The following is a 17,374-nucleotide window of genomic DNA, read 5'->3' as shown; positions in this document are numbered from 1 at the left end:
TCATGAAATTTTCAGGAATTGGAGTCGGAGATGGATTATGTTTGGAAGAAAAGTCCCGCTTGGCATTTTGAGTTTGCTCCTGCTGAGGTTTAAAAATGAATACAAAAATACATGAAATTTTCCCCCGTGGAGCTGGCGGTAGTTGGGGGCTATGACCATTACTGACTCGGACTATGTGATTTAAAAAAAATATCGGTTCTCTGTCAGAAATGATATGTTGAACGCCGTCTCGTGCGGTTCTTATTGTGCTGTAAATTTCAGAAGCTGTCGTACATGTAGAGTTGAGTTATGCAACTGTCAGGCTCAAACACTGAATCTCCATTGTAATTCTTCACACAGGCCTGATCTCAATATGTGGCAGGTATTTTTAAAAGTGCAGTGTGGACAAAGACTTATTTCGATTGGAATATTTCACTCGCTTATTAAATGGAAATGGAAATTGGAATATTTTCATGATTTTTCGACGACGAGTCAGCGCCATGTAAACACTGAGAATAAGAAGCCAGTTCATGTTTACCTGAAAAAAAAACTGAACACTGTTACTCTAACATTAATCTGACTTTTTTTTTTTGTATTTGTTTCATCTTTTGCTCAAAATTCTTCGTAGGATCAAATTCGTAGGATGTAGTGGCTTTTTTTTGGTTGGGTTTGGTGACTTTTTTTGGGGGCTTGCACAGTGGCTTTTTTGAGTGTTTATGGTGACTTTTACAGGTGGATCCGGTGGCTTTTTTGGGTTGGGTTTGGTTGCTTTTTGGTTGGGTGTGGTGGCTTTTTTTGGGTGGGTGCAGTGACTTTTTGTGGTTGGGTTTGGTGACTTTTTTGGGGCTTGCACAGTGGCTTTTTTGCGTGTTTGTGGTGACTTTTACAGGTGGATCTGGTGACTTTTTTGGGTTGGGTTTGGTTGCTGTTTTGGGGTGTGTGCGGTGACTTTTATGGGGTGGGTATGGTGGCTTTTTGGGGCTGGGTGCAGTGGTTTTTTTGGGTTGGGTTTGGTGACTTTTTTGGGTGTGTTCAGTGACTTTTTTGGGGGTGGACGCTGTGTTTTTCGGGGTGGACATCAATATTTATCGATAAAAACTTAATAACTCCACTTTTTATACAAACTGTATTGCAAATTAGCATATTTATTTTGACTGACATATTAAATGCACATGTAGTGAGCCATTTGGAGTCAAACAATCGCCTAAAGCTACAAAGTTTATGAATATTTGTATATTTTGGACAGTATTTGACGCTCTGTCTGTACAAGATCACAGATGTGTCTCCTCATTTCTGCAGCCGAACCTTCAGGACTGTTGTTATCTATGGAATTATTATTATTTTTATTATTATTATTATTATTATGCATCTAGAAACACACGAGTGACACATGACAGATCTGCACTTGTGTAATGCACTTACTACACAAAAAGTACATTCATGAAGAGGTACAACAGCAGCCGTTCCCTTAAACCCTGCGTTAGAACCGTGCTCAGACTCACCTCACAGATGTAAATCAAATTGTGAAGAAACTTTCTATATTTCCCTGAAGCGGAGCAGGTCCAGAACATCATGTTCCTCCACACAATAGTCCTGTTGTTCCTTTAACACTGTGGCTCCTTCATAAACCCACAGGCTCCTCTCCACAGACGAGCTCTGAAATGAGCTCAGGTTTGATTTAATCTCTGCCTTTGTTTCTACATCTGACCTGTAGAAACGTGAAGCTAAAATGGTTATTTCACTTGTGTTGTAAGAAAGCTGCTGTTGTTGTCTCCTGCTGCACATGCACTAGAAAACTCCTCAGACTCCTCCAGTTTCCTCCGTGGGGTTTATTCTGCGTTGTTTGAGCCGGCTGTAGACGTCAGGACACATGCACACGCCTCTAAAACAGAGACGTCAAACTCAGTCACAGAGGCCAAAATTAAAATCTGAGACAAACTCGCTGGTCAAACTCAATATTTACTGAAAAACTGACTGAAGGTGAGATGTAATGTTTAACCTTTTCATGCGGAAACAAACTTTAATTTAGCTTAAACACAACTTAAGTTTCATAGTAGCATCATATGAGAAATTACATTTGAAATGAAAGACACATCAGTAGTATTCATTTCTTATTTAAATAAATCAAATAAATTGTCTCTGTGTCGCCTTTCAAGTTCCAAGTAAATCTTTTTTTCACAAGCCAAAAAAATAATTATTATTATTTCATTCAAATTCGACTTTCAAACTGAACAGTCCACGTCTTGGAGTAGAAAAACTTCATAGAAAAAACATATATTCAGCCTCAATTTGCTACACTCTGATTGACTAGCAAAGCATTCTGGGATTTGTAGTATTAGTATTATGCATATTAGTAGTATGCACATTTGATATGATCTCACGGACCAAATATAATTACACCGCGAGCCAGATTTAGCTCCCGGGCCTGAGTTTGATGTAGGTGCTCTAAAAATAAAAAGTTCTCTCTTGACCTCTCCTCTTGTAAAAACACAAGTGGAGAGTGCGGCGTGATTTCTGTCGCACAAGCTAATGAGACGTTTGAAACTGCAGTCTGCTCAGTGACCAGTAGGGTGTACTAAAGAACACCGCGACTACAATAATGCTTCAAACAGACACAACTGAAACCAAAACGTGATTATTTGGATATATTTCATAACTATTTAATCACACTTTAGTTGGACGAGTGCTCTTTGCCCTGACCGCCTGCCAATGTTTTAAATCGAGACTAACACTGGGCCAAAGTAAGACTTTATTTTCCTGCAGGGTGGATAAAGAAAACTCCGGAACGGTAAAAAATCCATGTGAAATATTGATGTCCCCCTTGTGCTTTCCAGGCATCGCTCTGGAGAAGGTGTTCGACTACAGCGAGTACTGGGAGGTGGCTCGCGGCCTTTACGCTCCCTTCGACTGCACCGCCACCATGAAATCCGGGAACGCCGACGTCTACGAGAACGAGATCCCGGGAGGACAGTACACCAACCTGCACTTCCAGGTATTCCCGCCCCTCCTCCCTCTCTTTCTCTTTCCCTCTCTTCTCTGGGGACTGATTCACAAACGTAATACGGGCTCTCCATCACTGAGGGCTCCACTGGATGTACTTGTATTAGAGACGCTCTGGTTATGAGACAATTTACAGCTAATATAAGTCATCCCATACTGCACGTTTGCACACGGTACTTTATTACCCTCAGTGAATCCTTAAGGAGCGCTTAGATGAGCTTTTCCCCCCTCAAACACGTGTACAATCAGAGTACAGAGGAAGTATATCGTGAAGGAGCGACGTCAGTGAGACAGGAGGGCGATCTGAAGATGTCATTTAAATGCATGTGTGTTTTGCAGTAGTAGTAGTTGAAGTAGTAGTAACAAAACTAGGTGTACTGTCATTGTTAAAATAATCATACTGTCAGCTTTTGTTGTAGTATCAGTATTTTATGTAGTACTACGCCAGGTACTCGCTTGTTTACTGCGTGAGTGCTATTATAAAACAACCAGTTTTAGACGACTCTTTTGTCTTACGATTAGAATAGTTTCCATCGTACAGCCTGTATTTCTTTGCCTCTTTCTCTCCTTCACTCTCCCTCCCTCCCTGCCTTTCTCTCTCCCTTCCTCCCTCTCTTTCTGTCTCCTCCTTTCTTTCTCCCTCCTTCCCTTTCTCTCCCTCTCTCCCTTCCTCCCTCTTTATCGTCTTTTCTCCCTCTTTCTCTTCCATCCTCACTGTTTCTCTCCCTTCATTCCTCTCCCTCCTTCTTTTTCCCTCTCTCTCCCACCTACTGTTTCTCTCTCTCTCCCTCCTTCCCTCTCTTTCACTCCCACTGTTTCTCTCCCTCTTTCCCTCCCTCTCTCTCTTCTTTCCCTCCTCTCTCTCTTTCTCTTTCACCCTCTCTCCCTCCCACTGTTTCTCTCCCTCCCTCCCTCTCTTTCTCTCCCTCCCTCTTCCCTCTCTCCCTCCCTCCTTTCCTCTCTCCCTCCTCCTTCTCTCTCTCTCTTTCCCTCCCTCTTTCTGCTTCCTTCCTTCCCTCTTTCCCTCCCACCCTCCTTCTCTCTCCCTCTCCTTCCTTCCTTCCTTCCTTCCTTCCTTCCTTCCCTCTCTCTCCCTCTCTCTTTCCCTCTTTCTCCCTCCTCTCCCTTTCCCTCCTTCCCTCTGTCTCCCCTCTTCTCTCTCTTTCTCTCCCCCTCCCCTCCCTACCTCGTTCCTTTCCCCTCTCTCCCTCCTTCTCTCTCCTTCGCTGCCTCCTTTCCTCTCTTCCCTCTCTTCCCTCTCTTCTCCCTCTCTCTCTCAGTGACCTGTTTATTTCGTGTTTTGAAAAGTCTGGATGCAGCACATTTCTTTCCTCAGTGAGACGAGGGTCTTCAGTGTAAATTAACCAAACCGCAGGTGTCACGGGCCAAATTAGAGACTTAAATCACGTCTTTGTGCTGAAACGCTCGTCTCGTGTTTATCCCAAAGTCTTGTTTTTCTCCTCACTCGGGGGTTTTGGGGGGGTTTCTTCGCAGGCGCACAGTATGGGACTGGGGAACAAGTTCAAGGAGGTGAAGAAGGCCTACGCAGAAGCCAACAAACTGCTCGGAGATCTCATTAAGGTAAGACTTCAAAAACACCACGGCGAGTCCCGGCGGCTCCTCTGTCAAACTCGGCTCAGGCTTCAACTCCCGGGGAACAGAGCCCATGTCGTTCCGATGTGTGGATTCAAGCTTTCACATTTAACTTAGCACTTAGCATCCAGTCACGTCCATTTATTTATACTTCACATTCTTGATAATGATCCTTGGCTGTGTCTGAGTTTTCACACTATTTCCTACAGGGGGCAGTATTCAGGGGTCACGCCATATTTAGCGTCGTCCAAATGTCCAGTTGGTGAAAAAGTAGTGCACTCAAAATTTCCCACAAAAAACACATTGGTCGTGTCTCAATTCACCAAACGCACCCTTCAATGTGCCGTTCGAAGTACCCGCTGGATGAAGGGTACTCCTCCGTGTAGACGCCTTTGTGCTGAAATTCACATTGCCTAAAAAATACATTTACAGATAATATTTTGCATGATTTAAAAATTGTCTTGGCTGACTTATTTGCTTCTCAAGCTGTTTAAAAAGATGAATGAGACCCTTACCAGCTCATGTCTTCAAATTGTCTATCAGGGGTTCACTCTGGTTTTACTGCTGTCTGAATGTCCAGTTGGTGAAAAAGTAGAGCTCTCAAAATTTCCCACAAAAAACACCTTGGTCGTGTCCCAATTCACCAAACGCACCCTTCAATGCGCCGTTCGAAGTACCCGCCGGACGAAGGGTACTCCTCTGAAATGGGACACAGAGCTTTAACCGCCGTCTGTGCTCTTGCGGAGTTTGGCACCCGTGAATAAGTGCCCATTCTCCACCCTTAGGCAAATAAATTTCGTCGTCGCTCCCTAAAGTCAAAAAAATATTCTTAAATAAGGACAAATATTCAACATTAAGACAGCTACACTAATAAACAAGTGTAGGGGATAATTCCGCTCACCGTTTGGTCAGATACGCAGCGATTAGACCCCAATGAGCAGGACGTCGCTGAGGTTGAGTCGCCTCGTACAGATCTTTACTCACATTTGAACAGTTTCGTGTCTCGTGCATACCGGACTCCATTTTCGTGTCTTTTCTGCGTAGGAGCGGGGCATGATGGGATATAGCTGTGCGTGAAGTGCACTCGGATGCGGTTGTGGTCGATCTCCATGGAAACGCAGGGCACTTTTTTGCGCTGGAAGTTACGTAAACCCTTAAATGCATCGTTCAAACGGCGCATTTAAGGGCACTTTGGTGAAATGGGATACGTCCCTTGAAAAGTATTGGGCGTCAGTGGTCACTAGAGCGGTCAAAAAAACAGACCATAATGCATTGCAAGAGTCGGGATCCTGATTATGAATAAAACTCTCTTAAATAAACTGTTCCTGTGTTAAGTTGCTAGCGTTAGCCGTTTACCTTAGCTCGAGCTACTGTAAAGACATGTATCCTTGGCTGACCAGGCAGTCTAAAGTTTAATTTATGCTCGACGCGTCCGAGAAGTCCACGTTTTCAGACCCGTCCACACAGCGTCCGCACGAATCCAAGTTTGTGTCTTGAGAAAATGTATAAGAACATGGACGGTCCACGCGGAAATGATCGAGATTCTGTAGCTAGCTTTGATTTCCTTGGTACTTGTTTGGATTTTCTTTGCATTAGTTTAGATTTTCTTAGGACTAATTTGGATTTTCTTGGTACTAGTTTAGTTTTTCTTTGTACTAGTTTTGATTTTCTTCATGCTAATTTGCATTTTCTTGGTCCTAGTTTTGATAGTTTTCATTTTCTTGGTACTAATGTGGATTTTCTTGTACTAGTTTTGATTTTCTTACTAGTTTCGCTTTGTCCGGTCTCCAGCTGCGCGACTATAAACACTGCCCAGTTCTCTGCTGGACTTAATGTGTTTGATTTCCGCTTGGAATCTACACACAGAAAGTATAACCCAAGCTTCAGAGCGAACACGGTTCCATTTATTAGAAATGGGAAATAGACAAATTCACATCAATGTTGTATTTCATAAATAGTGCAGCAAAGGAACCAACTGAACTGATTTCTTTCTTAAATATCTGCTATTCATGAAAAAACATACTAGTACAAACACACAGTATACATCTGACTTTTGGAGTAAGATCTTGTACTTTGTCTCCAGTTTTCTGCAGTACTTTAGTTGTATTGTGCAGTACATGCTCAGCTGTGTGAGTTCTGTTTATTGGGCCTGTGACTCGATCGGTTCCTGGAGGCATTAATTGTAGCTCGGACTCCACTATCACTCTGCTCCCAGTCCTTCGCCTGCTCTTTTTCTTTTCATTAGCTTCCGTTCATTTCCTTGTTTTTCTTTTGCCTTCATTATTTACTAAGAGACTCATCCCTCTTTCACGCCGAACACTCGCTCACTCTAATTATTCTGTCCTGCGGTTTGGCTTTTGTGCCTTTGTTACGCCGCCATCTTGTTGCCATCTTGCGTTTTTCTCCACAAAATTGCCACATGAAAGGAGCTATATGTCGCCTGCACTTTTACAGTTTTAAAAAAGGTGCTTCAATCACAACTGAAGCTGAAACGGCTCATGTGAAAACTCAGAACTTTCAGAATTCATTCACTGAGCTGCAGAGGCTGCACTAGCACTGAGGCTTATTCTGCGTCCTGATTGGATGATTATTTTTAGAACCAAAACACCAAATTATAACCTGAGCAACTTGGCCATCATGTCCAATGTAAAGTCCAGATAATATTTTGCATGATGTAAAAATTGTCTTTGTAGTATTTGGTTCTCAAGCCAATTAAAAAGATGAATGAGCCCCTTATATTAGGCTGCCAAATTCTACTGCTAAAACCAACTTTTGTCCTCAAATTGCCTATTCAAACCCCAAAATAAACTTACAGATAACATTTTCGATCACGTAATATAATATTTTGAATGATGTGAAAATAGTTTGTTTTGGCCTACTTGTTCGGTTCTCAAGCCAGTTACAAAGATGAATGAGCCCCTTACTTTGAGGTGCCACATCCTACTGCTAAAATCAGTTTATGTCCTCAAATTGCCTAAAAAATTCATTTTCCAATAACATTTTGTGTGATGTAAAAATAGTTTGTTTTGGTTGACTTATTTGGTTCTCAAATCAGTGATAAAGCCGAATGAGCCCCTTTTGTCCTCAGATTGCCTATTGAAATCACAAAATAAACTTACGGATAACATTTTGGATCACGTAATATAATATTTTGCATGATGTAAAAATAGTTAGTTTTGGCCTACTTATTCGGTTCTTAAGCCAGTTACAAAGATGAATGAGCCCCTTACTTTGAGTTGCCACATCCTACTGCTAAAACCAGCTCGTGTCCTCAAATTGCCTAAAAAAATACATTTGCAGATTAAATTTTGTCTGATGTAAAAATAGTTTGTTTTGTCCTAAGTATTCGGTTCTCAAGCCAATTAAAAAGATGAATGAGCTCCTTATGCTGGGTTGCCACATCCTTCAGCTAAAACGAGCTTTTGTCCTCAAATTGCCTATTCAAATCACAAAATAAATTAACAGATAACACATTGCATCATGTAAAAATTGCCAAAAAACAGCTTGTGTCCTCAAATTGCCTAAAAAAAACATTTTCCGATAAGTTTTTGTGATGTAATAATAGTTTGTTTTGGACGACTTATTTGTTTCTCAAGTGAATTATAAAGGCGAATGAGCCCCTTACATTGGGTTGCCACATCCTGCTGCTAAAACCAGCTTGTGTCCTCAAATTACTGATCTAAATCAAAGTATTTCGCAGATATTATTTTGCATAATGTAAAAGTTGTTTCTCTAGGCAGTAATTATCTATAAAGCCGAATGAGCCCCTTTACGTTGGTTTGCCAGATCCTGCTGCTAAAACCAACTGACCCACAGGTTGGCGGTGCGAGTGGTTCCTTGATACGAAGCATTTTGCGAGCTTTAAAGGTGGAAAAAAGTGGCGTATAAAAATTTAACGAAGAAAAAACATCAACATTACGCTTGTCATCGGTAAAACTATTTGATTTGTTACGTTTACGTCGTATCTGGGGTCATATACACATCACGTTTATTAGATTTAAAAAGAAAACGTAGAGTTCTTTTAATTTGAAAGATTGTTTTTAACTGAGTTCTTTTAATTTGAAAGATTGCATTGTGTACTTGCATTGTGTCGCCAGATTGTGCTGCTAAAATCAACTTTCTGAGAGTTTCTGACCTTAAGAAAATCATTTTTACCTCCGTCGTTCGCGCTGACAAATAAAACATCGAGCTTTACTTTTATACATATATAGAGATGAATATAGATATTACTCACAAACCAGTTTATCATATTTTCGTTGTGACCGTTAAAGGCAAATTCTATAAAAAAAAAAAATCCTCGAGTGTTAAACTATTGGCATTTTAGACTGACATTTGAAGCGAACTCAACCTATTACTTTCAATTCCAGTGTATTATTCCCCTGCTATCGTCCTCATTTTCACTCGCTGTGTAGAGCCATGGATTCCCTATTAGCCTGCTACCTTTCCCATTTTGTTTTTCACTTTTTTTTTTTTTTTTTTTGGGGTCCGGAGTGCCTAATTTTCTGTAGCTGCTTTTCCCTCGGCGCCCCCTATCAATTCAATTAAGGCTTGGCGGGCTTCGTTGCACAAGCCAATGTTGATCCTCTGTGCCTATGGGCCCCTCCTCTCCCTGTTGCCTCCTTTTAACAGAACAATTCAATGTTTGCAGTCTGCCGGCCCGTCGATGGGGGAGATAGAGCCACTGAGTCACTGCTGGGGAGCTCAGATTGAGACTTGTGAGTCAGTTAAGCAGAATTACGAGAGGTTCCTGATATTTGTGGGAGGTTGGTTGTTTTGTGCATGTTGGATTGTGGGAGATTATTCAGTTTCATCTTGTTTTGTTGATGTTTTTAATAGAATTGAAGATGTTCTGTACTGGAAAAATGGCAAAAAGAAGTAGCTATAGTTGAATGAACTAATCATTTTACCAAAAAACTGTTGGCTGTAAAAAAAAATTAAAAAAAAAATTGTTTGTTTTGGCTGTTTTTGGTTCTTCATTAAAAAGATGAATAAGCCCCTTGTATTGGGGTTACTACAACGTACTGCTAAAACCAGCTCATGTCTTCAAATTGTCTATCAAAATTTTAAAAAAATCTAGATTTTTTGCATAATTTAAAAATGGTCTGTTTTGGCCTATTTATTTGGTTCTTACGCCAATTAAAAAGATGAATGAGCCCCTTACATTGGGTTGCACATTCTACTGCTAAAACCCGCTTGTGTCCTCAAATTGCCTTAAAAAAAAAAAAGAAATCTACAGAGAACTTTTTGCATGATGTAAAAATAGTTTGTTTTGCCCTATTTATTTGGTTCTCAAGTCTGTTATAAAGCCGAATAAGCCCCTTACGTTGGGTTGGGACATTCTACTGCCAAAACCAGCTCATGTCTTCAAATTGCCTATCCAAAAAAATAAATAAATAAAAAAAGAACAGATAATATTTAGCAAAGTTGTCTGTTTTGGCCTAAGTATTTGATTCTCAAGCCAATTAAATGAAATGAATGAGCCCTTTATATTTTGTTGCCACATCCTGCTGCTAAAACCAGCTTTTGTCCTCAAATTGTCTATTCAAATCACAAAATAAATTTACAAATAACATTTTGCATCATGTAAAAATAGTTTGTTTTGGCTTACTTATTTGGTTTTCAAGTCAGTTATAAAGCTGAATGAGCCCCTTGCCACATCCCACTGCAAAAAACAAAACAAAAAAACAACAAAATTGCCTATTCAAATAAAAAAATACATTTACAGATAACATTTTACTATAACATTTTGCGTGATGTAAAAAAAAAGAAAAGGTTTTGGCCGCCTTATTTGTTTCTCAAGTCAATTTTAAAGCCGAATGAGCCCCTTACATTGAGTTGCCACATCCTGCTGCTAAAACCAGCTTGTGTCCTCAAATTGCCTAAAAAAATACATGTACAGATAACATTTTGCATGATTTAAAAATTGTTTTGGCTGACTTATTTGATTCTCAAGCCGTTTAATAAAAAGATGAATGAACCCCTTGCACTGGGCTGCCACATCCTGTTGCTAAAACCAGCTTGTGTCCTCAAATTACCTGTCCAAATCAAACAATTATTTTGCAGATACTATTTTGTATAATGTAAAAGTTGTTTCTCCAGGCAGTAATTATCTAAAAAGCCGAATGAGCCCCTTACGTTGGGTTGCCAGATCCTGCTGCTAAAACCAACTTGTATTTCTTGCCTCAAATTGCAAACCCAAATCAAATAAATAAGTTTCTAGAAGTTATTTTGGTTTTCTGCACGATGTAAAAACTGTTTTGTTGTTGTCCCGTCAGCCTGAACATACGGAAGCTAATGGCGCGTGTCGTCGTTTCTAAATCGGCGAAATCGTCAGTGTTAGCGTGTGTTTTAGCGTGTGCATTAGCCGTGTTCATTCCCCCTGAACACGCTTGGTTCCAGTTTCTCGTGTATTTGGTCTCCCCTGATTCGGATGAAGAACGTTTCACAAAGTAGAAACGAGCCAGAGATCCATTTGGACGCACGCCGCACACTGTTTTATAGATTTTTTGGCTGCGGTTTGAAAGATTTTTGCCAAGTTTTTCAGTGAGTTAAGGTCTGGTGTGGTGCCCAGTCGTTATTCTCTGGTGTGGAGTGGCAAAGTCGTGTTTTTTATCGTCTAAAAGCTACAGAATGGCTTTAATTACAATCAGTATTGCCAGAATGATCAACAGTTCTAGCACCGGTTTGCCACTTTCAAAGATGGATAAGCTTTTTGTTAGTGGATACCGATCGCCAGCAGAGGGCAGTAGTGAGGCTACAAATGTCAAAATTGATTCTGATGCCACAGTGAGAATTAAAAAGACTTTATTTAGACGATAGAATGTGATTTTTCAACATTAAATGGCAGTATTTTCTTTTATATTCCATGTGGATTTATATTTGTGTAATCTCAGTGTCCAGTAGGTTCATAGTGGTCCATTTATCCTGGTTTAGTCCTGGTTTAGTCCTGAATTAGTCCTGAATTAGTCCTGGTTTAGTCCCGTTTTGGTCCCGGTTTAGTCCTGGTTTAGCCGTGGTTCAGTCCTTGTTCAGTCGTGGTCCAGTCCTGGCTGAGTCCTGGTTTAATCCTGGTTTAGTCTTGGTTTAGTCCTGGTCCAGTCCTGGCTCAGTCCTGGCTGAGTCCTGGCTGAGTCCTGGTTTAGTCTTGGTTTAGTCCTGGTTCAGTCCTGGCTCAGTCCTGGTCCAGTCCTGGCTCAGTCCTGGTCCAGTCCTGGTTTAGTCCTGGTTTAATCCTGGTCCAGTTCTGGTTTACTCCTGGTTTAGTCCTGGTTTAGTCCTGGTTTAATCCTGGTCCAGTTCTGGTTTAGTCCTGGTTTAGTCCTGGTTTAATCCTGGTCCAGTTCTGGTTTAGTCCTGGTTTAGTCCTGGTTTAGCCCTGGTTTAGCCATGGTCCTTTCCTGGTCCAGTCCTGGTTTAGTCCTGGTTTAGTCTTGGTTTAGCTGTGGTCCAGTCCTGGTTTAGTCCTGTTTGTGTTAAATGTGTGTGAATCAAACAAAACACGACTCCAGGTCTGTTTGTGACGTTTGTGACGTTTGTGACGTTTGTGACATTAAAACAGCGTCACACCTTCACTTTTATCTGCTTTTTCAGATAAATAACAGAAAGCACCAAATATTTATCTAATCCACTCTTTTCTCCTGTGTTTTCCGGCGTATACGTTGAAGTATATAAACTGTACACTTCTTTTCTTTTGAACACTAGCTGACCTTCCACACCGCTGGACTGATTCGTGCTTCGAGAGCCTTGAACGTGGTAAAACGCTTTATAAAAACGCGACCACTTACCGTTTACCCCCTACCTGTGGCGTATACTTACACTTTTGAGAGCACGACGCAGTAATGGAGTCAGGTGTGAGCGCGAAGAAAAGCGAATAGCCCCCCATTAAAACGCTTGGAAAAGAAAGAGCATCTATAGTCCGAAAAAGTCCACATTTTGCTCCGGAGCTGTAGACTATATTGGCCCGTGGCAGGTATCGATCGGAGGAGACGGTTTATTTGAGGACAGACAAAACCTCGCGTCTCTCGCTCGCCGTGTATTTCATATTGATGTTCATATTACACTTGTCTGCGAAGGTTTTTGAAGGATGGGATTAACAAACAAAGGGTCACGTCGAGATCGCCCGCACACAATAGATCCGCTCGGACAACACGGCCGTCGCTCGGGCCGTATTCCGGTCACGCCGCGGCTCAGATATGCGCTCAAACACGGATTATTTCTGGGGTTAATTCGTGTAAACTTGGCTGGAGTTATGTTCTTTTTGGATAGCAGCATTTTGGACGAGTACGTTCTGAAAGGTGCGCGTCACTTCCCGAAATTTGTTTTCTTTTTTGGCGATTAGTGACAGTTTCCAACCATTTAATCTACTAATCTTTGCAATAAAAAGAAAATATTGTTATAAAAAGTGTTATTTAGAGTTATTTAGTGTGTTAAATATCTCAAAATGCTATAATCTTTTATATTCCATGTGGATTTATATCTGTGTAATCTCAGTGTCCAGTAGGTTCATAGTGGTCCATTTATCCTGGTTTAGTCCTGGTTTGGTCCTGGTTTAGACCTGGTTTGGTCCTGGTTTAGCCCTGGATTAGTCCTGGTTTAGTCCCGGTTTAGTCCTGGTTTAGACCTGGTCCATTCCTGGTTTAGTCCTGGTTTAGTCCTGGTTTGGTCCTGGTTTAGTCCTGGTTTAATCCTAGTTTGGTCCTGGTTTAATACTGGTTTAGTCCTGGTTTGGTCCTGGTTTAGTCCTGGTTTAGTCCTGGTTTAGTCCCTGGTTTAGTCCTGGTTTAGTCCTGGTTTAGTCCTGGTTTCGACCTGGTTTAGACCTGGTCCATTCCTGGTTTAATCCTGGTTTAGTCCTGATTTAGTCCTGGTTTAGTCCTGGTTTAGTCCTGATTTAGTCCTGGTTTGGTCCTGGTTTAGTCCTGGTTTAGTGTCAGTTCCCAACCATTTAATCTACTAATCTTTGCAATAAAAAGAAAATATTGTTATAAAAAGTGTTATTTAGTGTATTAAATGTCTCAAAATGCTATAATTTTACATAATTTGAATCCTAAACTCATACTGGGCCCAATTTAGGGATAAAATGGTTGATAATGGTTGAAAACTGGTAGGTTGCTGGTTGGATTCCAGTTTCGATAAATCCATGTTGTGTTCTTGGACCATTAAAGTGTCTTGCCAAAGTGTCAGTGACGTGTTGTGTAGGAATTGGTAGTCGGAAAAGTCATTAACCCAAAAAAGCGCTAGCAAAGAGCCGTTAGCATCCTGTTTTTTTAAGCATTTTGTCGTCCTCCTATAATGTTTTGGATTATTTCATGATTTTCTCGCTTTAGAACGTCCAAAACTCGCCACATACTATGATTTTTCAGTCTTAAATGGTTTAAACGGTGGTGCAATAAAAAGCTCAAACCACAGACACGAGGAGAATCGGATGAGATTTTAGCATTGAGGCGAGATATGGCAGCGAAGAGACCGCACACCACAAGCTAAAAGTTATTAGCGCACCTTCGTCAGCTGTTTCCTGTCTACATTAAAACGACTTTGAGACTCTAAAGTGTAAAGATGGAGTATTGCACTTCTACTTTCAATATTATTAGTGAAATGTGGTGCAGAAGTTCAGAAAAATACGTTTAATGCGCAGAAAGCTTGAGATAAACGACACATGAAGTAGAGTCGCTATCGCTAATCTGCAGCAGCTTCAGCCTGATCCTCGCTGTGTGGATTTAAACACGAATTACGCAGTTTTTTACTTTTTAAACAACGCTTCAAACTGGATTCCTTGCCGTGTTTCGTGCACAAAGCGTCACTATTTACAGAGGACACATGCTAACGGATAATACGGACGAGAACGCAGCAGTTTAACCTTAAAACTTGAGTAATAAAGTCACCGTAATAGCTATTTCCGCCATTTCCTTTGCGCCCGTCACTCCGTTTTGCCCCCGTTGCTTTATGTTATTGGCTGTTGCCGTGGTGATGTTTTGCGGTTTACGAATTTACGCCTCCTCGAAGCAAATCACGTCCTAAATCAGGCAAATTCTCCTTGCAGTGTGTGGCAGGCTTAAAGTCGTCTATATTTCTCTATCTTTGATCAGTAAAAATTCAATCTGCCGAGCTCCAAAGACTTTTCTCCACCTTGACGACACTTCTTGTGCTTATCTTAACCTTAAAATATAATATTATTTTTCATGGACACTGAGCTTTTCCTCTCCCTGAGCCTGATTTGAGATGACTTAGCGCTGATATGTGGTTCACTCCGGTGGAAAATGCTAAAATGAGATATAGAAAGCGGCGGCTCAGAGAAAACCTTGCATAAGTAAACAAACGGAGAGCGGAGTGGCTAACGCCGGGCGCAGAGGGACCAAACACTCTATTGTTGCTAGTGATTTTGTAGCGCACACCTGCTAGCTTAGCTCTCATCCACCTCCTGTCGAGCAGCGTCGCCCGCGGTTACAAACCACCTCCAGTACCTCTGTGTGGAGATACAAGCAGTTTTTGTCTTTTTTTTATTTATTAACAATTGCGTTTACTTAAAGCCGCACTGTTTTTAGCGAACTGACTTTTTGGCGCATAGTTTTACCCGTTTGTCGTCATGGAATATTTCACAGTATGACATTAAATGCATCTGTCTTGTGTTTATGAATGAATAAATGAATTAATTTTATTTTGATTGTTTAAGAAAAAAGACAAAACCAAACATTTTCTTCATTAATTACAGCCAAAAAACGATTGGACTGAAGCGGCGCGTTTATGTGAGACCGTCCTGACCGAACACAACTCCACAAAACACAATTTATTTACTTAAATCAATCTCTTAAACACAGATGTCTTGACTTGTATAATCCTACACCAATGTATAAGTGTGAATTAACTCATGTTTTCAAGTTTTTTTTAAGTTTTTTTTTGAGTTTGTGAATTCATTATTGATCGTTCCAAAGTCTTATTCCTCAAACAGACACATCTTTGTCACATTTGTTCTTATTTTATATTCAAACTGAAGCAAATCTTAAGTTATAACGATTATTTCTTAATTTAAAGACTGAATTTATACAGAAATATCCTTGTTCACAACACAAAACTGAATTGTCAAAATGTTTTACTTAAATATGTTCATAAATAATAATAATAATAACAACAACAACGATAATAATAATAATAATAATAATAACAATAATAATAACAATGACAATAATAATAATAATAATAATAATAATAATGACGATAATAATAATAATAATAATAATAATAATAACAGCAATAATAATAATAATAATAATAATGATGATAATGATAATAATAATAAAAATAATAATAATAATAATAACAGCAATAATAATAATAATAATAATAATAGCAATAATAATAATAATAATAATAATAATAATAATGACAATAATAATAATAATGATAATAATAATAATAATAATAATAATAATGATAATAATAATAATAATAATAATAATAATAATAATAATGATGATGTTAAAGAATTGTATTAATAATAAAAATACATTTTATTTATAATCCACTCTTTGTTCCATAGAATCTCAGACAAGTACAATAAAACAAGAACTTTAAAGAAATACTAAACTGCTAAATGCTAAAAAAACCCCATCAAAAATAAGCTTTTCTAAATAAAAAAGTCTTTAGCTTTAAAACGTCCTCTGTGTGACTCTCAGCTGGACAGGGGAAAACGTTCATTAGTCGGATCACGGAGTCCTACTTTATGAATCCTTCTTGTCCTTTTGTTTAGTTTAATTATAGGATCTGTGTTTGTTTTACAGCATAAACACAAATGATGAATATAATACACACAGGTGTTTTTTATTCAGTACAGATTTGTTTGTTTTTTAAATACTAGAACAGTTTTTATATTTTACTGTATATGAGGTTTGTCATGATTCTATTTCATTATTTATTATTGAATATAATTGTTTTTATTACCAAAAACACATTGGAAATTAGACCTGTGATTAGACCCTTGGGTGTTGCTCCTGCTCGTCTCTACCAGAAAAGTTACATAGTGAACCTTTAAGTACCGTTGTGAAGAAATAGTAGCTTTAATTGACACATCTTTGTCAATATCTGGTCTTTGCAAAGTTTTAAAACCAAGAAGTGTGAGAAGAGAAGTGAAAAATACTTAAAAAATCGATTTAGTTACAGAACAAACATCTGCAGTAAAATGTTTTTGTTGATATTTTCTTTTACGTGGTCCAATCAGAGTACTACTGCGCTGACACTTGGAATACTTTTACATCGAGTCGCATTTAAATTACAGTGTAAAGACGCAACATAGGATTAAAAACAGCTTTGTTTGTTCCGCTGTTCGTTCTGCATTTCCATAACTGATTAAAGAAGGAAAAATCACACCTGCCTCGCCACAAGACGGAGGTTTCAGACGTTTCTCACTGACATGGTGCAGTTTGAAGCTTAAATGTTGCGATCAAGTACTGCGGTCTACTCCTAAAAGTAACTAAGAACTAGAATGTGATGACAGCGTACGTCCAGATGGGGGCGCAAGAAGCAGATTTCCCGATTGTTTACATTGTACTTTACAAAAAATCCAAAAGGTAAATTCACAAACATTGAACCTGGTTATTTTTATTACCATTGGACCTAAAATCAGCATTTTACAACAGAAAAACGCATCCATCCATTTTCTTCCTCTTATCCGGGGCAGCAGAGACTCCCAGACTTCCCTCACCCCAGACACGTCCTTTTTTTTTTTACATCGTCTGAACGTGCATTGTGTTCTTTGTCCTGATTGGCTGTTGGACTGTAGACCATTGTGTCGTACGTCCTGATTGGCTGT

The 17,374-nt window shown here is 39.6% G+C and overlaps 1 protein-coding gene across 1 annotated transcript in view; it reads left to right on the top strand.

Annotated features, from left to right (window-relative positions):
* LOC117385935 (pyruvate carboxylase, mitochondrial-like) overlaps positions 1-17,374 on the top strand; it is a 683,990-nt gene that overhangs the window by 605,421 nt on the left and 61,195 nt on the right. Inside the window, exons 20-21 of the mRNA XM_033983216.2 lie at positions 2,814-2,971; positions 4,474-4,560. Of these exons, the coding sequence (XP_033839107.1) occupies positions 2,814-2,971; positions 4,474-4,560 (245 nt within the window). The remainder of the gene's footprint in view (positions 1-2,813; positions 2,972-4,473; positions 4,561-17,374) is intronic.

This window comes from Periophthalmus magnuspinnatus, chromosome 18 (assembly GCF_009829125.3).
Source record: "Periophthalmus magnuspinnatus isolate fPerMag1 chromosome 18, fPerMag1.2.pri, whole genome shotgun sequence".
In the NCBI taxonomy this organism is placed as follows: Eukaryota; Metazoa; Chordata; class Actinopteri; order Gobiiformes; family Gobiidae; genus Periophthalmus; species Periophthalmus magnuspinnatus.
Note: the sequence above shows the minus strand (reverse complement) of the source record. Positions and strands in the feature narration are given on the sequence as shown.